This window comes from Gobio gobio, assembly GCF_949357685.1.
Source record: "Gobio gobio genome assembly, chromosome: 9".
Taxonomy (NCBI): Eukaryota; Metazoa; Chordata; class Actinopteri; order Cypriniformes; family Gobionidae; genus Gobio; species Gobio gobio.
The window spans coordinates 57,055,661-57,078,099 of NC_137115.1; the positions used below are offsets into that span (position 1 = coordinate 57,055,661).

Sequence of the window (22,439 nt, forward strand, 5' to 3'; positions counted from 1 at the left end):
AACCGTTTGGGGTCTATTGACTTCCATTATATGGAGAAATATCCTGAAATCTTTTCATCAAAAATCTTAATTTCTTTTCGACTGAAGACAGAAAGACATGGATATCTTGGATGACAAGGGGGTTAGTAAATTATAAGCAAAAGTTTATTTGAAAGTGAACTAATCCTTTAAGAGGGGATCCGTGAATTTTTTTTTATATGCAAATATTCCCTGAGCAGATGAACAGATTAAAGGGTTAGTTCACCCAAAAATGTAAATTGTGTCATTAATTCCTCACCCTCATGTGGTTGGACACCCGTCAGACCTCCGTTCATCTTCAGACACAAATGAAGATATTTTAGTGTAAATCTGATGCTGAGAAAGGCTTCAGATTGGCCTCCATTGGCATTCAGTACATTTACACTCACAAGACCCATAAAAGGCACTAAAAACGCCGTTACAAAGTCCATCTCACCACAGTGACTCTACAATAATCTTACGATGCGACGACAATAGTTTTAGTGTGCAAAAAAAAATCAAAATAACACCTTTATCCAGCTTGTTCTTGTCTTCCGTGTGTGTCTCCACGACGCATGCGTGAGAATATGAGCAGATCCGGCGTTCGGACACATGACCCAGAAGAGATTTGTTTACCAGCAGAGGAAGACGCGCGTATCTCAGCTGTTGAATTCTACACTGATCGTGCTTTAGGTCTCGGTGTAGTTCTCAAAATGGGGCTAAAGTGGCATTTCATGGATTCCCGAACGCCGGATCTGCTCATATTCTCACGCATGCGTCGTAGAGACACACACGGAAGACAAGAACAAGTTGAATAAAGGTGTTATTTTGCATCGTAAAATTATTGTAGAGTCACTGTGGTGAGATGGACTTTATAACGACGTTTTTAGTGCCTTTTCTGGGTCTTGTGAGTGTAAATGTACTGAATGCCAATGGAGGCCTATCTGAAGCCTTTCTCAGCATCAGCTTTACACTAAAATATCTTCATTTGTGTCTGAAGATGAACGGAGGTCTGACGGGTGTCCAACCACATGAGGCTGAGGAATTAATGACACAATTTTCATTTGTGGGTGAACTAACCCTTTAAGCCATCCTTCAGAAGCACTGATGCAGCTCTTGTGTTCTTCAGGACTCTACCTTCTCCTCGAAGACGTCCAGCTCGCCGTCTGTGATCTTCCAGGGATGCTCTTTCCTCAGAGCCTCAGCTTGCGTCGTTTCCTTCGATCCCTCGTGCAGGCGGAACGGCTCGATCATGTCCTGGAAGAGCTTCCAGCTAGCACACAGTCAGCAGTGAGTACATGGAGTGTGTGTCAGTGATGAGATGAGTGTGTGTGTGTGTGTGTGTGTGTGTGTGTTTCACCCGTACCTCTCTGTGCTGGGCCTGACGTTGAGGTCTGAGATCACCTTGATGTCTTCACATTTGATCCTGAACTTCTTCATGAGCAGCTGCATTCTGCAACACACGGGTTACCGTCATCATCTCTCAGTGGTTGTAGAAGCAGCTCCACTGTGGTTCTACAGCTTCAGTGTCATGTGACTCGACGCAAGATGGCCGATATAAATGATATCACTTTATTTCATTTAAAGACAGTAAAATTGCATGCATAACAATTGCTGAAATTTAACAAAAAAAAAAAATATTTTATTTATATTGTTATATTTTTTATATAATTAATATTTATTTTGTATAATATTTACTAGTGGTCAACCACTGATGTCCAATAGAAAGCCGATTAACTCTAATTTAAATATAGTAACTATAATATTGTAACTAAATATAGTAAACACTAATTTAAATATAGTAAAAACACACATGAAATTAAATTGATATGTATTTTACTTAATATTTACTAAATTAGAAATACAAACATTCATTTGTAAAATAAACAGACTTATACTTTAGATGGCAACTTCTTGATTCTGTAAACCTATTATAATATTTTTCATAAAGAAACTGTTAAAAAACACATCGGCCAAACTTATCAGCCAACGCCGATATATATAAAAAAGTCAAATATCGGCCGATATATCGGTCGACCACTAATATTTACTAAATTAGAAATAGTTAATTTGAAACTAAAATTATGACTTCAGACTGAACTAATGAAGACGAAGAATGGGCGTTCGGATGGCATTCTCAGCACTTTCAAAATAAACACACACTGTTAAAATAAAAGTTGACACATTGACTGAACAGAAAAACTTATCGGCCAATGCTAATATAAATAAAAAGGTCAAATAACGGTTGACCACTAATATTTACTAAATTAGAACTAATTTATTTGAAAAAGAAACTGTAAAATTAATTTGGATTGCGACTGAACTAATGAAGACGAAGAATTGCCGTTTGGATGGCAGTCTCAGCGCTTTCAAAATAAAAGTGCCACAAAATGTGAAAATAAAAGTCTACACATTGGCCAAACAGAAAAACTTATCAGCCTTATCAATTTATCAATGTATAAAAATGTCAAATATCAGCCGATATATCGATCGACCACTAATATTTACTAAATTAGAAATAATTCATTTGAAAATGAAAATATAAAAAACTTGGATTTCTGACAGACAAAGAATGGGAGTTCGGACGGTGTTCTCAGTGCTTTCAAAATAAAAGCGCCACACTGTCAAAATAAAAGTTGACACATTGGCCAAACAGAAAAACTCATCAGCCAATGCCAATATATATAAAAATATCAAATATTGGCCGATATATCGGTTGACCACTAATATTTACTAAATTAGAAAAAAAATTGAAAATGAGACTGAAATGTCAAATATCGGCTGATGTTACACTTTGGTGATATCGGTCGACCCCTTATATTTACTAAATTAGGAATTATTTATTTGAAAATTAAATTATAAAAAAACTTGGACTTGAGACTGAACTAAAGAAGACGAAGAATGGGAGTTCGTATGGCATTCTCAGCGCTTTCAAAATAAAAGCACCACACACTGGTAAAATAAAAGTCGTCACATTGGCCAAACAGAAAACCTTATCAGCCAATATATATAAAAATGTCAGATATTGGCCGAAATATCAGTTGACCAGTAATATTTACTAAATTAGAAATAATTTATTTGAAAAAGAAAATATTTAAAAAACTTGGACTTGAGACTGAAATTTCAAATATTGGCCAATATATCGCTTTGGTGATATCGGTCGACCACTAATATTTACTAAATTAGAAATTATTTATTTGAAAATGAAAATATAAAAAACTTGGATTTCTGACTGACAAAGAATGGGAGTTCAGATGGCGTTCTCATTGCTTTCAAAATAAAAGTCCCATAATGTTAAAATAAAAGTCAACACATTTGCCAAACAGAAAAACTGATCAGCCAATGCTGATAGATATATATATATATGTGTGTGTCAAATATCATCCGAGATATTGTTCGACCATTAATATTTACTAAATTACAAATAGTTAATTTGAAAATAAAAGGATAAAAAAACTTGGACTTGAGCCTGAACTAATGAAGACGAAGAATAGGAGTTTGATGGTATTCTTAGCGCTTTCAAATTAAAAGTCCCACACACTGTTAAAATAAAAGTCGACACATTAACCGAAAAGAAAAACTCATCGGCCGGTGCCAATATATATATTTATATATAAATGTCAAAAATCGGCCTCAGCGCTTTCAAAATAAAAGTCACACACTGTTCAAATAAAAGTCGACACATTGTCCAAACAGAAAAACATATCGGGCAATGCCAATTTATATATAAAAAATTTCAAATATCGGCCAATATATCGCCTTGGCGATATCGGTCAACCACTAATATTTAGTCCCACACTGTTCAAATAAAATTCGACACATTTTCCGAACAGAAAAACGCATCGGCCAATGCAATACTTAAAAAATGCCAGATATCGTCCGATACATCGGTGGACCACTAGCTGACATACTCGTCTTTGTCCTGTTGGATGCGGTCAGGCTGCCCGGCGATGAAGATCCGGAGTTTGCAGTCTTTCCATTTCTTCCGTGTGGTCAGAATGTGAGGCAGGAGCAGCGTGAGACCTGCACATCAACAACACCCACCGTCACACTTTAACCTCAGGACAGGGTTAGGGTTAACATGCCAGGCCCTCCGCTCACCTCCATCATCAAACAGCCACCAGACGTCGATCGTCCCTTTGCCCTGTTTCTGCTTGAACTGGCCACTGGCCTCCACCAGCCGCTGGTTCATCTTCGCCAGATCTGATGTGTGAGGAACATCCAGAGAAACTGAAGGGAAACAGATGATGGTGTTGAGTAGGGATGTGACGGTGAGGAAATTTTCCCACCGGTTAATTGATGTGTGACAACACCGGTAATACCGGTATCACCGGCGGAGGCTTTTAAATCACTAATTCTATCTAACCGAAAGTAACATGCACACGACCGCTCTGAACTGAAAACGCGCCAGTGCGCGCACACCGTGAATGAAGCTCGTCTGTAAATGCGCGCTCTGAGGCCATGGGTGCGTCTCAATCAGTTCCTAGTTCAGTAGTCAGGGCACTGATCAACCATTGATCAGTCTATGATCGAGATGCACGCCATGAATGAATAACAGTTCGTCCGTAAAGCCTCGTTTATACTCGGTGCGCGCAGTCAGCGTAGCGGAGCCAGGCCAAAGTAAACAATGCGCGCTCTGAGCGGCCGTGCACATTTTACTTTCGGTTTTGAATAGCGCCAATTCGGCTGCGGGTTGCTTGAATTGTGGGTTCATTAGCCTATTATTTTTAATGAAAAACACAACAACAAAACAAATGACAAACTCGCCGAAATAGGCGCTTTTACGTTTCGCTTTGAAACCAAATCTTCCGCGATCATCTCAGTCAGCTCCTCACTCTTAAATCTGATGAATGACTCCTGCCGCTGCCGAGACTCACAGCCGGATCCTGCTTTATTAAGCAGATACGTTCAGTTTTTATTTGTATTGTCTGTTCTCTAACTGAACTAAATTATTTTATTACTATAAAAAAAAATCAAAAAGACGGTGGGCGGTGCAAGTGATGTAACCGGTGTTGAGTCTGGACACCGGCAACACCGACTATCGTAGCAAGCCTAGTGTTGAGATGTCCAAACTCGACATTTTTTTATAATATTGAAACCTAACAAACTTTTTGAACACAAGTCCTGTATATCTTTAAAATTAATGTCACTTGTTTTGATATATACACTGATCAGGCATAACATTATGACCACCTTCCTAATATTGTGTTGTCCCCCTTTTGCTGCCAAAACATGGGCTGTGCCGCCCATACTCCACAAACTGAGATGCCCTGTGTATTCTGAGCCCTTTCTATCAGACCAGCATTAACAGTTTTGGAGATGCTCTGACCCAGTCGTCCAGCCGTCACAATCTGGCCCTTGTCAAACTCGCTCAAATCCTTACGCTTGCCCATTTTTCCTGCTTCTGACACATCAACTCTGAGGACAAAATGTTCACTTGCTGCCTAATATATCCCACCCACTAACAGATTATCAGTGTTATAATCAGTGTTGGGGAAAGTTACTTTGAAAAGCAATGCATTACAATATTGCGTTACTCCCTTAAAAAGTAACTAATTGAGTTACTTTTTAAGAAAAGTAATGCGTTACGTTACTTTTGCGTTACTTTTTCTCACCTGGGCTTTTAATAGCAAAAAAAGTTCTATTTTGTGCAAATATAAAGACCTCTTCATACCAAAATTGAAATAATAAGGTAAAAATGTGCTGCCATTCTGGATAATGGAAGAATCGGACGCAGGAGAAAAAAGTTTTACCAATAAAAAAAAAATCTAGTAATATTTGCTCATGGTTTAACTGAATCATCGAAGGTCAACAGCAAGACATTAGTCAATAAAGGTAGATTAAATGCATAACAATATTTGTTTTATTTAACATTGATATATTTGAGGTTTGCATAGTATTCTGATTTTATTCATTTTGAGGAGTACTGAATCTTTACTGTGCAAGTGAGATAAATAAATGCTCACATTTAGTCTAGAACTACAATAACCATCATGTTCACACACACACACACACACACACACACACGCCTCTGCGCTAACTCTCAACATGAGGACAGGAGAGCTGTCAGTCAAATAAATGTGAAAAGTAACTCAGATATTTTGTTGTAAATTTGAAAAGTAATTCGTTACTTTAATATTTACTTGAAAAAGTAATCTGATTACATAACTCAAGTTACTTGTAATGCGTTTTCCCACAACCAGTGTTGGGGAAAGTTACTTTGAAAAGTAATGCATTACAATATTGCGTTACTCCCTTAAAAAGTAACTAATTGAGTTACTTAGTTACTTTTTAAGAAAAGTAATGCGTTACGTTACTTTTGCGTTACTTTTTCTCACCTGAGCTGGGCTTGTTTTTGTTTTGTTTTAAAAAAGTGATATTTTTGTGCAACGGTAAAGACAGCTTCATACCAAAATTGAAATAATAAGCCCCAGGCTGAGGTAAAAATGCAGATTGACGCATGAACACTAGAGGGCGCAGCTCTGGATAATGGAGAAGAGGACGCAGGAGAAAATAGTTTTACCAATAAAAACAAAAAATCTAGTAATTTTCATCATCAAAGGTAAGCAGAAAGACATTGGTCAATTAAATGTAAAGGTAGATTATGCATAAAAATTGTTGTTTTATGTAACATTTAATTATTGGAGGTTTGCATAGTATTCTGATTTTGCATTTGACTGATTTTATTCATTTTGAGGAGGACAGAATCTTTATTGTGCAAGTGAGATAAATAAATGCTCACATTTAGTCTAGAACTACAATAACCCTCATGTTCACACACACACACACACACACACACACACACACACACACACACACACACACACACACACACCTCTGCACTAACTCTCAACATGGGAGCAGGAGAGCTGTCAGTCAAATAAATGTGAAAAGTAACTCAGATATTTTGTTGTAAATTTGAAAAGTAATGCGTTACTTTACTAGTTACTTGAAAAAGTAATCCGATTACGTTACTCAAGTTACTTGTAATGCGCTACCCACAACACTGGTTATAATGTTATGCCTGATCTTTAATTTTGTCTCAAGTGTCCAAATACTTGTGCGGCCACTGTTTGTGGTTTATTAGCCCGGACATCAGCACAAAAAGCCGACAAATGAGTGTTTAATGAGCCGTCTGGAATACGAGCGCCTGCCAGATGACGTGTGATCGCGCGATTGAATCTGTTTGGGAAGAGGCAGATAAAGATAATGCAGAAAGTCCTGAGTCTGCAGCGCCTCCGCCCATTAAGACGCTCCATCCTATTAAAAACATTCCCGGACGTGTGTGAGTCGCGGCCCGGATGATTAGATTAGACGGTTAATCAGGTTTATTGGAGCTCCAGCTCCTCCTGATGGGTCAGTACCTCGGCCGGTCAGCTCTTTTTTGGAGGTTTTCTTGGGCCTGTTGAAGAATCCCTGTCGTCCGTGCGGCTGGAAGTCGTTCTCCTCCATCTCCAGCGCCTGCTGCTCCATGATCATGCGCTCCATCTCCTCTGATGATCACACAACATCACATATTCATCACTAGCTGGCCTTCCTCCACCTATTCTTCTGCACATTTTGGGATATCACATTAAAAACGATACACATAAAAACATTTGGACCAATGGCGTCGCAGCATCTCTAATGTTGGTTTGGTGGCTCTGAAACGCCTGAGTTAAAGTGTGTGATCAGAACGATTGGGTTTAATTCCTCCAGAAGTGTTTAGTGTGTGTGTGTGTGTGTGTGTGTGTGTGTGTGTGTGTGTGTGTGTGTGTGTGTGTGTGTGTGTGTGTGTGTGTGTGTGTGTGTGTTTCACCTGATGCTCTGAGATGACACTCATTTATGATGGAGGTTACATTCACAATTTTGGATGGAAATAGTTCAATGCAACCTTTTGTTGTTTGATATCAGAATCAGCCTATCACACATCTGTCACACATCTGTCACATCTGTCACATCTTCAACACTTGAGCACAGTGATGTTGTGTAAATGAAGGGCTGGTTGTTCTAAGAGTGTGTTGTACCTTCTGCTTTGAGGATGTGAGAGATGTCCATCCCCTGATTGAGTCTCAATATCACCGTCCCGTGCTCGAAATCAAAGGCGTCGCTGAGGGAGAACAGAGCCCTCGTGTGAGAGACAGACAGGCAGACGGACGTATGGGCAGACAGACAGACAGGCAGACGGACGTATGGGCAGACAGACAGACAGGCAGACGGACGTATGGGCAGACAGACAGACAGACAGAGAGACAGACAGACGGATGGGCAGACAGACAGATGGAGATACAGACAGACGGAGAGACAGACAGACAGATATACAGACAGATATACAGACATAGAGATATACACACAGACAGATAGACGACAGACAGACAGACGGATGGACAGACGGGCAGACGGACGGAGAGACAGACGGACGGACAGACAGACGGAGAGACAGAGAGACGGACAGACAGAGAGACGGACAGACAGACGGACGAACAGACAGAGATACAGACAGACGGAGAGACTGACAGTGGGATGGACAGACATAGATACAGACAGAGATACAGACAGACAGACGGGCAGGGGATTCAGAGAGACAGTTTGAGGAACTCACTGTAGAATTCCCACATAGCTTTGAACTTCCTGTGGTTTGGTGGTTCTCCAGTCACGCTTGAATCCCAGCATCACTGTATTCGGCTTCATTCTGCCGAGTCCTGACGCCTGCACACACACACACACACACACACACACGTTTGTTTCACTATATTAGTGAGGACATTGCATTGCAACCTCTAAACCTGCCCAGAAACATGTTTTTGCTGATTTGTGTCTGTCTGTCTGACTGTCTGTCTGTGTGTCCGTCAGTCTGCCTGACTCTCTGTCTGTCTGTATATCTGTCTGTCTGTGTGTCCGTCAGTCTGCCTGACTCTCTGTCTGTCTGTATATATGTCTGTCTGTGTGTCCGTCTGTCTGCCTGACTCTCTGTCTGTCTGTCTGTCTGTCTGTCTGTATATCTGTCTGTCTGTGTGTCCGTCTGACTGTCTGTCTGTCCATCCATCCGCTCGTGTGTCTGTCTGTTTGTCTGTCTGTCTTTCCATCCGCCCGTCCGTCTGTCTATCCGTCTGTCTGCCCGTCTGTCTGTCCGACTGTCTGCCCGTCTGTCTGTCATCTGTCTGCCCGTCTGTCTGTCCGTCTGTCTGCCTGTCTGTCTGTCTGTCGTCTGTCTGTCTGTCTTCAGTCTGTCTGTCTGTCTTCAGTCTGTCTGCCCGTCTGTCTTCAGTCTGTCTGTCTGTCTGTCTGTCTGTCTTTAGTCTGTCTGCCCGTCTGTCTTCAGTCTGTCTGTCTGTCTGTCTTTAGTCTGTCTGCCCGTCTGTCTTCAGTCTGTCTGTCTGTCTTTAGTCTGTCTGTCTGTCTGTCTGCCCGTCTGTCTGTCTGTCGTCTGTCTGCCCGTCTGTCTGTCATCTGTCTGCCTGTCTGTCTGTCCGTCTGTCTGTCTGCCCGTCTGCCTGTCCGTCCGTCTGCCCGTCTGTCTGTCCGTCTGTCTCTCATCTGTCTGTCCGTCTGTCTGCCCGTCTTTCTGTCTGCCCGTCTGTCTGTCCATCCGCCCGTCCGTCTGTCTGTCCGTCTGTCTACCCGTCTGTCTGTCCGTCTGTCTGCCCGTCTGTCTGTGTGTCTGTCGTCTGTCCGTCTGTCTGCCCGTCTGTGTGTCTGTCGTCTGTCTGCCCGTCTGTCTGTCTTTCTGTCTGTCTGTCGTCTGTCTGCCCGTCTGTCTGCCTGTCTGTCTGTATGTCTGTCTTCAGTCTGTCTGCCCGTCTGTCTTCAGTCTGTCTGTTTGTCTGTCCGTCTGTCTGCCCGTCTGTCTCTGTGTCTGTCGTCTGTCCGTCTGTCTGCCCGTCTGTGTGTCTGTCGTCTGTCTGCCCGTCTGTCTGTCTTTCTGTCTGTCTGTCGTCTGTCTGCCCGTCTGTCTGCCTGTCTGTCTGTATGTCTGTCTTCAGTCTGTCTGCCCGTCTGTCTTCAGTCTGTCTGTGTGTCTGTCGTCTGTCCGTCTGTCTGCCCGTCTGTGTGTCTGTCTTCAGTCTGTCTGCCCGTCTGTGTGTCTGTCTTCAGTCTGTCTGTCCGTCTGTCTGTCTGTCTTCAGTGTGTCTGTCTTCAGTGTGTCCGTCTGTCTGTCTGTCTGTCTGTCCGTCTGTCTGTCTGTCTTCAGTGTGTGTGTTGGTGGTCAGCTGACCTGCAGTAGTGCTTCTGCTCCGCTCCTCAGGCTCTCACTGGCCACTGGTGTGTAGAAAGCTTTGCGCTTCTGCTTGTTCAGCCACAGCTGGTTCTGCTGAATACCAGCATTAATGTCCTGCGTACTCTTATCACGTGGACCCTAAAACACACACACACACACACACACACGCACGCACGCACACACACACACACACACACACACACACACACACACACACACACACACACACACGCACGCACGCGCACACACACACACACACACACACACACACTGGTTCAGTTTACAGACATGACCTAACACATGATTAAGAGCAGAATCCTGTAGGAAACCCTGATGTGTGTGTGTGTGTGTGTGTGTGTGTGTGTGTGTGTGTGTGTGTGTGTGTGTGTGTGTGTGTGTGTGTGTGTGTGTGTGTGTGTGTGAGTGTGTGTGTGTGTGTGTGTGTGTGTGTGTGTGTGTGTGTGTGTGTGTGTGTGTGTGTGTGTGTGTGTGTGTGTGTGTGTGTGTGAGTGACATCGGCTCACCACGAACACCTCACAGGTCAGACACAGCCCATAATTCTTAGTGAGCGAATGTGCCACGTCCAGCAGGGCCGGCCTGGTTCTGGGCGATCCGGTCATCACGAGACACTTGGGTCTGCAACAGGACAGCAGGAGTGAAACTCTGACACTCATCTGCATGTGTGTGTGTGTGTGTGTGTGTGTGTGTGTGTGTGTGTGTGTGTGTGTGTGTGTGTGTGTGTGTGTGTGTGTTCTGACCCGCGCACCTGAAGTTCTTGATGTGGTCGTCCACAGATGTTAAGGTCAGAGCGTTGTTCACAGCGTTGATGAACGTCACGGCCTGAGTGGACGAACCCCAGTTCACATCTGGAGAAGCAGAGACATCAGGTGACTGACTTTACTTATGTTCTTATATCCCATAATTCTCAGGGCCCGATCACACACCCGGTGTTCCGCGAGTGTGTTCCGCGAGTGTGTTCCGCGAGTGTGTTCTGCGAGTGTCAGCTCGACGCAGTTCTCATGTTCACGTCCAGCTCCTCATGTTTAAATATCAAACGCACTGCTCATCTGTTCACCGTCTGGTCTGAACACCAGGTGTGTGTGTGTGTGTGTGTGTGTGTGTGTGTGTGTGTGTGTGTTGCTATTGTGAGGAACTGAAAACCACTGACCATTGACCAACACACACCTGCTCTAAAGTCAATAGTGCAGTATTTATTTATTTGTGTTAATTAAAGAGTGTGTTAGTGATATGAGCCTATAGGAGGAGCACAACACACACACACACACACACACACACTCTGATTATTACACAAACACACACACTCTGATTATTACACACACACACTCTGATTATTACACATACAGGGATGCGCAGCAGCACACACACACACACACACACACTCTGATTATTACACAAACACACACACTCTGATTATTACACACAAAGGGACGCGCAGCAGCACACACACACACAAACACACACTCTGATTATTACACACACACATACACACACACACACACACTCTGATTATTACACAAACACACACACTCTGATTATTACACACACAGGGATGCGCAGCAGCACACACACACACTCTGATTATTACACACACAGGGATGCGCAGCAGCACACACACACACACACACACACACACTCTGATTATTACACACACACACACACTCTGATTATTACACACACAGGGACACGCAGCAGCACACACACACACACACTCTGATTATTACACACACAGGGATGCGCAGCAGCACACTCACACACACACTCTGATTATCACACACAGGGACGCGCAGCAGCACACACACACACACACTCTGATTATTACACACACACATACACACACACACACACACTCTGATTATCACACACAGGGACGCGCAGCAGCACACACACACACACACTCTGATTATTACACACACACATACACACACACACACACACTCTGATTATCACACACAGGGACGCGCAGCAGCACACACACACACACTCTCTGATTATTACACACACACATACACACACACACACACACACACACTCTGATTATTACACAAACACACACACTCTGATTATTACACACACAGGGACGCGCAGACACACACTCTGATTATTACACACACACACTCTGATTATTACACAAACACACACACTCTGATTATTACACACACAGGGATGCGCAGCAGCACACACACACACACACACACACTCTGATTATTACACACACACACACACACTCTGATTATTACACACACAGGGACACGCAGCAACACACACACACACATACTCTGATTATTACACACACACACACACTCTGATTATTACACACACAGGGATGCGCAGCAGCACACACACACACACTCTGATTATTACACACACACACACACACTCTGATTATTACACACACAGGGATGCGCAGCAGACACACACACACACACACACACACACTCTCTGATTATTACACACACAGGGATGCGCAGCAGCACACACACACACACTCTGATTATTACACACACACACACTCTGATTATTACACACACACACACACACTCTGATTATTACACACACAGGGATGCGCAGCAGACACACACACACACACACACACACACACACACTCTCTGATTATTTCACACACAGGGATGCGCAGCAGACACACACACACACACACACACACAGGGATGTGCAGCAGACACACACACACACACACACACACACTCTCTGGAGAAGCGTTCAGTCTCTCCTCATGTCAACAGTGAATCCTCTCATGGCTTTTAAAGGGAAAGGGAGATGAGGCTCTGATTGGTTTATTAAAGGGAGATGAGGCTCTGATTGGTTTATTAAAGGGAAAGGGAGATGAGGCTCTGATTGGTTTATTAAAGGGAAAGGGAGATGAGGCTCTGATTGGTTTATTAAAGGGAAAGGGAGATGAGACTCTGATTGGTTTATTAAAGGGAGATGAGGCTCTGATTGGTTTATTAAAGGGAGATGAGGCTCTGATTGGTTTATTAAAGGGAGATGAGGCTCTGATTGGTTTATTAAAGGGAAAGGGAGATGAGGCTCTGATTGGTTTATTAAAGGGAAAGGGAGATGAGGCTCTGATTGGTTTATTAAAGGGAAAGGGAGATGAGGCTCTGATTGGTTTATTAAAGGGAAAGGGAGATGAGGCTCTGATTGGTTTATTAAAGGGAAAGGGAGATGAGGCTCTGATTGGTTTATTGCTCGTTACGCCCCAAACACAGCCATGACTCATGAAGAGACGAGGGACGGCCCTATTGGACCATGAGCCGGAGCACAGACAGTTTTCCCGCCGTTAAACTAGCAGAAGTGATGGTGTATGAGGCCCTCGGCATCTGGTGCTGGTGTTTCTTACTGGGCTTCTTCACGGTGACGTAGATGTAGAGGAAGAACTCGATGCCGTAGGTCACCAGTGCCGCCCACCAGTTGATGACGAACATCACAGCGCAGCACAGCACGGCCCCGAAGAGAGACAGCCACATGTTGTAGTACTTATACGCCGGCCTCCAGCCTGCACACACACACACACAAACGAGGTTCACAGCTTGAGGATGTCGAGCTAAAGGGTTAGTTCAGCCAAAAACGAGAATAATGTGATGTATTCCTGCCCTCAGACCTCCACTCATCTTCACACACTCATCTGTGTTAAATCTGAAGGCTCATTTACACTCTCAAGATCCAGTAATGTACTAAAAACATATTTTAATCAGTTCATGTGAGTTCAGGGGTTCAATATTAATCTTATAAAGCCATGAGAATATTTCTGGTGCGCCAAATAAAACTAAATAACGACTTATATAGTGATAACCGATTTCAAAACACTGATTCATGAAGCTTCGGAGCGTATCGAATCTGAGTCGATTCAGTGGTTCGGAGCGTATCGAATCAGCGAGTCGATTCAGTGGTTCGGAGCGTATCGAATCTGAGTCGATTCAGTGGTTCGGAGCGTATCGAATCAGCAAGTCGATTCAGTGGTTCGGAGCGTATCGAATCAGCGGTTCGGAGCGTATCGAATCAGCGAGTCGATTCAGTGGTTCGGAGCGTATCGAATCAGCGAGTCGATTCAGTGGTTCGGAGCGTATCGAATCAGCGGTTCGGAGCGTATCGAATCAGCGAGTCGATTCAGCGGTTCGGAGCGTATCGAATCAGTGAGTCGATTCAGTGGTTCGGAGCGTATCAAATCAGCGAGTCGATTCAGTGGTTCGGAATGTATCGACTGGAGCGTATCGAATCAGCGAGTCGATTTGAATCAGTTAGTCGATTCAGTGGTTCGGAGTGTATCGAATCAGCGAGTCGATTCAGCGGTTCGGAGCGTATCGAATCAACGAGTCGATTCAGCGGTTCGCAGCGTATCGAATCAGTGAGTCGATTCAGTGGTTCGGAGCGTATCAAATCAGTGAGTCGATTCAGCAATTCGGAGCGTATCAAATCAGCGAGTCGATTCAGTGGTTCGGAGCGTATCGAATCAGTGAGTCGATTCAGTGGTTCGGAGCGTATCGAATCAGTGAGTCGATTCAGTGGTTCGGAGCGTATCAAATCAGCGAGTCGATTCAGTGGTTCGGAATGTATCGACTGGAGCGTATCGAATCAGCGAGTCGATTTGAATCAGTTAGTCGATTCAGTGGTTCGGAGTGTATCGAATCAGCGAGTCGATTCAGCGGTTCGGAGCGTATCGAATCAACGAGTCGATTCAGTGGTTCGGAGCGTATCGAATCAGTGAGTCGATTCAGTGGTTCGGAGCGTATCAAATCAGTGAGTCGATTCAGCGATTCGGAGCGTATCAAATCAGCGAGTCGATTCAGTGGTTCGGAGCGTATCAAATCAGTGAGTCGATTCAGCAATTCGGAGCGTATCAAATCAGCGAGTCGATTCAGTGGTTCGGAGCGTATCGAATCAGTGAGTCGATTCAGTGGTTCGGAGCGTATCGAATCAGGGAGTCGATTCAGTGGTTCGGAGCGTATCAAATCAGCGAGTCGATTCAGTGGTTCGGAATGTATCGACTGGAGCGTATCGAATCAGCGAGTCGATTTGAATCAGTTAGTCGATTCAGTGGTTCGGAGTGTATCGAATCAGCGAGTCGATTCAGCGGTTCGGAGCGTATCGAATCAACGAGTCGATTCAGTGGTTCGGAGCGTATCGAATCAGTGAGTCGATTCAGTGGTTCGGAGCGTATCAGATCAGTGAGTCGATTCAGCGATTCGGAGCGTATCGAATCAGTGAGTCGATTCAGTGGTTCGGAGCGTATCAAATCAGCGAGTCGATTCAGTGGTTCGGAATGTATCGACTGGAGCGTTTCGAATCAGCGAGTCGATTTGAATCAGTTAGTCGATTCAGTGGTTCGGAGTGTATCAAATCAGCGAGTCGATTCAGCGGTTCGGAGCGTATCGAATCAACGAGTCGATTCAGCGGTTCGCAGCGTATCGAATCAGTGAGTCGATTCAGTGGTTCGGAGCGTATCAAATCAGTGAGTCGATTCAGCGATTCGGAGCGTATCAAATCAGCGAGTCGATTCAGCGGTTCGGAGCGTATCGAATCAGCGAGTCGATTCAGTGGTTCGGAGCGTATCGAATCAGTGAGTCGATTCAGTGGTTCGGAGCGTATCAAATCAGCGAGTCGATTCAGTGGTTCGGAATGTATCGACTGGAGCGTATCGAATCAGCGAGTCGATTTGAATCAGTTAGTCGATTCAGTGGTTCGGAGTGTATCTAATCAGCGAGTCGATTCAGCGGTTCGGAGTGTATCGAATCAACGAGTCGATTCAGTGGTTCGGAGCGTATATAATCAGTGAGTCGATTCAGTGGTTCGGAGCGTATCAAATCAGCGAGTTGATTCAGTGGTTCGGAGCGTATCGACTGGAGCGTATCGAATCAGCGAGTCGATTTGAATCAGTGAGTCGATTCAGTGGTTCGGAGCGTATCGAATCTGCGAGTTGATTCAGCGGTTCGGAGCGTATCAAATCAGCGAGTCTATTCAGTGGTTCGGAGTGTATCGAATCAGCAAGTCGATTCAGTGGTTCGGAGCGTATTGAATCAGCGAGTCGATTCAGTGGTTTGGAGCGTATCGAATAAGCGAGTCGATTCAAATCAGTTAGTCGATTCAGTGGTTTGGAGCGTATCGAATAAGCGAGTTGATTCAAATCAGCGAGTCGATTCAGTGGTTTGGAGCGTATCGAATCAGCGAGTCGATTCAGTGGTTTGGAGCGTATCGAATAAGCGAGTCGATTCAAATCAGTTAGTCGATTCAGTGGTTCGGAGCGTATCAAATCAGCGAGTCGATTCAGTGGTTCGGAGCGTATCGACTGGAGCGTATCGAATCAGCGAGTCGATTCGAATCAGTGAGTCGATTCAGTGGTTCGGAGCGTATCGAATAAGCGAGTCGATTCGAATCAGTTAGTGGATTCAGTGGTTCGGAGCGTATCGAATAAGCGAGTCGATTCGAATCAGCGAGTCGATTCAGTGGTTCGGAGCGTATCGACTGGAGCGTATCGAATCAGTGAGTCGATTCAGTGGTTTGGAGCGTATCGAATAAGCGAGTCGATTCGAATCAGTGAGTCGATTCAGTGGTTCGGAGCGTATCGAATCAGTGAGTCGATTCAGTGGTTCGGAGCGTATCGAATCAGCGAGTCGATTCAGTGGTTCGGAGTGTATCGACTGGAGCGTATCGAATCAGCGAGTCGATTTTAATCAGTGAGTCGATTCAGTGGTTCGGAGCGTATCAAATCAGCGACCCGATTCAGTGGTTTGGAGCATATCGAATAAGCGAGTCGATTCAAATCAGTTAGTCGATTCAGTGGTTCGGAGCGTATCGAATCAGCGAGTCGATTCAGTGGTTCGGAGCGTATCGACTGGAGCGTGTCGAATCAGCGAGTCGATTCGAATCAGTGTGTCGATTCAGTGGTTCGGAGCGTATCGAATCAGTGAGTCGATTCAGTGGTTCGGAGCGTATCGAATCAGCGAGTCGATTCAGTGGTTCGGAGTGTATCGACTGGAGCGTATCGAATCAGCGAGTCAATTTTAATCAGTGAGTCGATTCAGTGGTTCGGAGCGTATCGAATCAGCGACCCGATTCAGTGGTTCGGAGCGTATTGAATCAGCGAGTCTATTCAGTGGTTCGGAGCGTATCGAATCAGTGAGTCGATTCAGTGGTTCGGAGCGTATCAAATCAGCGAGTCGATTCAGTGGTTCGGAATGTATCGACTGGAGCGTATCGAATCATCGAGTCGATTTGAATCAGTTAGTCGATTCAGTGGTTCGGAGTGTATCGAATCAGCGAGTCGATTCAGCGGTTCGGAGCGTATCGAATCAACGAGTCGATTCAGTGGTTCGGAGCGTATCGAATCAGTGAGTCGATTCAGTGGTTCGGAGCGTATCAAATCAGTGAGTCGATTCAGCGATTCGGAGCGTATCAAATCAGCGAGTCGATTCAGTGGTTCGGAGCGTATCAAATCAGTGAGTCGATTCAGCAATTCGGAGCGTATCAAATCAGCGAGTCGATTCAGTGGTTCGGAGCGTATCGAATCAGTGAGTCGATTCAGTGGTTCGGAGCGTATCGAATCAGGGAGTCGATTCAGTGGTTCGGAGCGTATCAAATCAGCGAGTCGATTCAGTGGTTCGGAATGTATCGACTGGAGCGTATCGAATCAGCGAGTCGATTTGAATCAGTTAGTCGATTCAGTGGTTCGGAGTGTATCGAATCAGCGAGTCGATTCAGCGGTTCGGAGCGTATCGAATCAACGAGTCGATTCAGTGGTTCGGAGCGTATCGAATCAGTGAGTCGATTCAGTGGTTCGGAGCGTATCAGATCAGTGAGTCGATTCAGCGATTCGGAGCGTATCGAATCAGTGAGTCGATTCAGTGGTTCGGAGCGTATCAAATCAGCGAGTCGATTCAGTGGTTCGGAATGTATCGACTGGAGCGTTTCGAATCAGCGAGTCGATTTGAATCAGTTAGTCGATTCAGTGGTTCGGAGTGTATCAAATCAGCGAGTCGATTCAGCGGTTCGGAGCGTATCGAATCAACGAGTCGATTCAGCGGTTCGCAGCGTATCGAATCAGTGAGTCGATTCAGTGGTTCGGAGCGTATCAAATCAGTGAGTCGATTCAGCGATTCGGAGCGTATCAAATCAGCGAGTCGATTCAGCGGTTCGGAGCGTATCGAATCAGCGAGTCGATTCAGTGGTTCGGAGCGTATCGAATCAGTGAGTCGATTCAGTGGTTCGGAGCGTATCAAATCAGCGAGTCGATTCAGTGGTTCGGAATGTATCGACTGGAGCGTATCGAATCAGCGAGTCGATTTGAATCAGTTAGTCGATTCAGTGGTTCGGAGTGTATCTAATCAGCGAGTCGATTCAGCGGTTCGGAGTGTATCGAATCAACGAGTCGATTCAGTGGTTCGGAGCGTATATAATCAGTGAGTCGATTCAGTGGTTCGGAGCGTATCAAATCAGCGAGTTGATTCAGTGGTTCGGAGCGTATCGACTGGAGCGTATCGAATCAGCGAGTCGATTTGAATCAGTGAGTCGATTCAGTGGTTCGGAGCGTATCGAATCTGCGAGTTGATTCAGCGGTTCGGAGCGTATCAAATCAGCGAGTCTATTCAGTGGTTCGGAGTGTATCGAATCAGCAAGTCGATTCAGTGGTTCGGAGCGTATTGAATCAGCGAGTCGATTCAGTGGTTTGGAGCGTATCGAATAAGCGAGTCGATTCAAATCAGTTAGTCGATTCAGTGGTTTGGAGCGTATCGAATAAGCGAGTTGATTCAAATCAGCGAGTCGATTCAGTGGTTTGGAGCGTATCGAATCAGCGAGTCGATTCAGTGGTTTGGAGCGTATCGAATAAGCGAGTCGATTCAAATCAGTTAGTCGATTCAGTGGTTCGGAGCGTATCAAATCAGCGAGTCGATTCAGTGGTTCGGAGCGTATCGACTGGAGCGTATCGAATCAGCGAGTCGATTCGAATCAGTGAGTCGATTCAGTGGTTCGGAGCGTATCGAATAAGCGAGTCGATTCGAATCAGTTAGTGGATTCAGTGGTTCGGAGCGTATCGAATAAGCGAGTCGATTCGAATCAGCGAGTCGATTCAGTGGTTCGGAGCGTATCGACTGGAGCGTATCGAATCAGTGAGTCGATTCAGTGGTTTGGAGCGTATCGAATAAGCGAGTCGATTCGAATCAGTGAGTCGATTCAGTGGTTCGGAGCGTATCGAATCAGTGAGTCGATTCAGTGGTTCGGAGCGTATCGAATCAGCGAGTCGATTCAGTGGTTCGGAGTGTATCGACTGGAGCGTATCGAATCAGCGAGTCGATTTTAATCAGTGAGTCGATTCAGTGGTTCGGAGCGTATCAAATCAGCGACCCGATTCAGTGGTTTGGAGCATATCGAATAAGCGAGTCGATTCAAATCAGTTAGTCGATTCAGTGGTTCGGAGCGTATCGAATCAGCGAGTCGATTCAGTGGTTCGGAGCGTATCGACTGGAGCGTGTCGAATCAGCGAGTCGATTCGAATCAGTGTGTCGATTCAGTGGTTCGGAGCGTATCGAATCAGTGAGTCGATTCAGTGGTTCGGAGCGTATCGAATCAGCGAGTCGATTCAGTGGTTCGGAGTGTATCGACTGGAGCGTATCGAATCAGCGAGTCAATTTTAATCAGTGAGTCGATTCAGTGGTTCGGAGCGTATCGAATCAGCGACCCGATTCAGTGGTTCGGAGCGTATTGAATCAGCGAGTCTATTCAGTGGTTCGGAGCGTACAGAATCAGCGAGTCGATTCAGTGGTTCGGAGCGTATCGAATCAGATTGCGTGTCAAACACACAGTCTATGGTCAAACCGCCAAACAGCTGAAATCACGTGACTTTGGCGCTCCGAACCACTGAATCGACTCACAGATTCGATACGCTCCGAAGCTTCATGAATCAGTGATTGAAATCGGTTATCACTATATGAGTCGTTATTTAGTTTTATTTGGCGCACCAGAAATATTCTCGTGGCTTTATAAGATTAATATTGAACCCCTGAACTCACATGGACTGATCTTGAGAGTGTAAATGAGCCTTCAGATTTAACACAGATATCTTCATGAGTGTGTGACGATGAGTGGAGGTCTGACGGGTGTGGAAGCGCATGAGGTGGAGGAATACACAACATTATTTTCATTTTTGGGTGAACTAACCCTTTAATAATGTTTATGTTTGTACTGGAAAACAAGACACAAATACTGAGGAACAACATCATCTTTAGCAGCGAGTGTGTGTGTGTGTGTGTGTGTGTGTGTGTGTGTGTGTGTGTGTAGGAGACTGGACCTGGGGATTTGGCGTATGACGCGTGGAAGCAGGAAAAGTTGATGAGGGCGTAGGAGGCCAGGAAGAAGTTGGAGATGACGGGAGCGATGGTGTTGAGCTCAGCTGAGAACGAAACAAGCACTGTCACATGATCACTTCTGTCACGCGAGATCATTTAATCACGGTTATCTATTCACCGATGAGGATGAACGCCACAGCGATGATGAAGGTCAGGAGGTATCCTCTGATTGGCTCGTTGTTTTCCCCGTGACCTTTGGCGAAGAACTTGAGGGCCGTGTAGATGTTGTCCTTGCACAAAGCCTGCGAGTTAAAGAGACACAAATCCAGATTCACTGTTCACGTGGATCACTCCATCTCATCCCTGATGTTCATGTTTTTCTTTCTTCCGTTTTTGAGGAAAACATTCCAGGATTTTTCTGCACATAATGGACTTCAATGGGAACCAACCAATCAGTGCAGTTTCAGAAGCTCTGACCCCAGACGAGGAATAGAGTCTGATCTAGACAAACCATCGCCACATTTACAACACACACACACATTTATACACTTTAACCTCAGATGGGCGACTTCAGTGTCGTTCGTGTGATGTCATCACGTCGGAAAGGTCACGTGACGCAGGTGGAAGTGTTAAAACGAACGTGCGAAGACTAAATCAAACGGCCTTTACACAAATAAAGGTCAAACAACGATGACGGACGATTTTACAGTTGGAGGAGAACATGAGATGGACTTCCACCTGCGTCATGTGACCTTTCCGACGTGATGACATCACACGAACGACACTGAAGTCGCCCATCTGAGGTTAAAGTGTATAAATGTGTGTGTGTGTTGTAAATGTGGCGATGGTTTGTCTAGATCAGACTCTATTCCTCGTCTGGGGTCAGAGCTTCTGAAACTGCACTGATTGGTTGGTTCCCATTGAAGTCCATTATGTGTGGAAAAATCCTGGAATGTTTTCCTCAAAAAAAACGACTGACGAAAGAAAGACACGGACATCTTGGATGAGATGGAGGTGAGGAAACATTCATTTTGAGGTGAACTCATCCTTTAAGATTCAGATTAGTAGTGTAAAGGGCCGTTCACACCAAGGACGATAACTATAATGATAAAGATATCGCTCTAAATGTAAAAGAATAGCACATACAGTGATAACGAGCATCCAATAATCATTGGAATCACTTCAGAATAATTTTTTTTTACGGATTGACAGCCAATCAGAATCCATCCTGCTTTAAAGAGCTCGAGCAATTAAAGTGGCAGACCACAAAATGGCAGCGTTTATAATAAACCATATAGTTATCATTCTTGGTGTGGACTGATCTTAAAGGTGTACTTCACCGCTGGAAAGATGATTGAGTATTTAAACTGGGTCATTTATGTAGTAATTATTGTAGAAGTTGGTGTCTTTTAGACTGAGAAAAGCCAGAAAATATATTTTTGGCATATTAGAGGCACTTTAACCCTTAACTGTCCTCCCCTTTTTGAGAATACACATGAAAATGCACTTTCCAAACTTAAAGGGCTGTAATTCAAGAATGCTTTGGCGTTTGACGTTTGGAGTTTGGTCTTGTTTTAAAGCAGATTATTGCTGAATTGAAAGCAATTCAAAATATGAAAGTATGAAAAAGTAATGGAAGTTTAAATTTACTGTAAATAAAAAATACTGTACAAAATCTTTTTTATTTTATATAAAATATACATTTTACAAAAATGTTTTAATCTAAAATTACTATAAAATCAAAGCCATATGTGTAGCCAAGTTGATATCACAAAAATTGAATTCCCCATGAGATTTTCTTCAGGCGCTGTACCAAAAATAGCCACCGGGTGTCATTGAAATTCCATTGATTGTTTTTAAATCATTTTCCTGTAAATATCTGTCCAAATGTCACTAAACGGTCACCAAATATGGCTCCTTGAGACTCA

General features: G+C 44.4%; 1 protein-coding gene across 1 annotated transcript in view; it reads right to left on the reverse strand.

Moving 5' to 3' along the window:
- slc12a1 (solute carrier family 12 member 1) overlaps positions 1-22,439 on the reverse strand; it is a gene marked incomplete at both ends in the record, with an annotated part of 58,378 nt that overhangs the window by 4,275 nt on the left and 31,664 nt on the right. Inside the window, 13 exons of the mRNA XM_079825088.1 lie at positions 1,135-1,270; positions 1,364-1,450; positions 3,909-4,020; positions 4,099-4,227; positions 7,362-7,490; positions 8,004-8,086; positions 8,579-8,685; positions 10,193-10,333; positions 10,720-10,831; positions 10,962-11,061; positions 13,575-13,730; positions 20,514-20,615; positions 20,690-20,813. Coding sequence (XP_079681214.1) covers positions 1,135-1,270; positions 1,364-1,450; positions 3,909-4,020; positions 4,099-4,227; positions 7,362-7,490; positions 8,004-8,086; positions 8,579-8,685; positions 10,193-10,333; positions 10,720-10,831; positions 10,962-11,061; positions 13,575-13,730; positions 20,514-20,615; positions 20,690-20,813 — 1,518 coding nt within the window. The remainder of the gene's footprint in view (positions 1-1,134; positions 1,271-1,363; positions 1,451-3,908; positions 4,021-4,098; positions 4,228-7,361; positions 7,491-8,003; positions 8,087-8,578; positions 8,686-10,192; positions 10,334-10,719; positions 10,832-10,961; positions 11,062-13,574; positions 13,731-20,513; positions 20,616-20,689; positions 20,814-22,439) is intronic.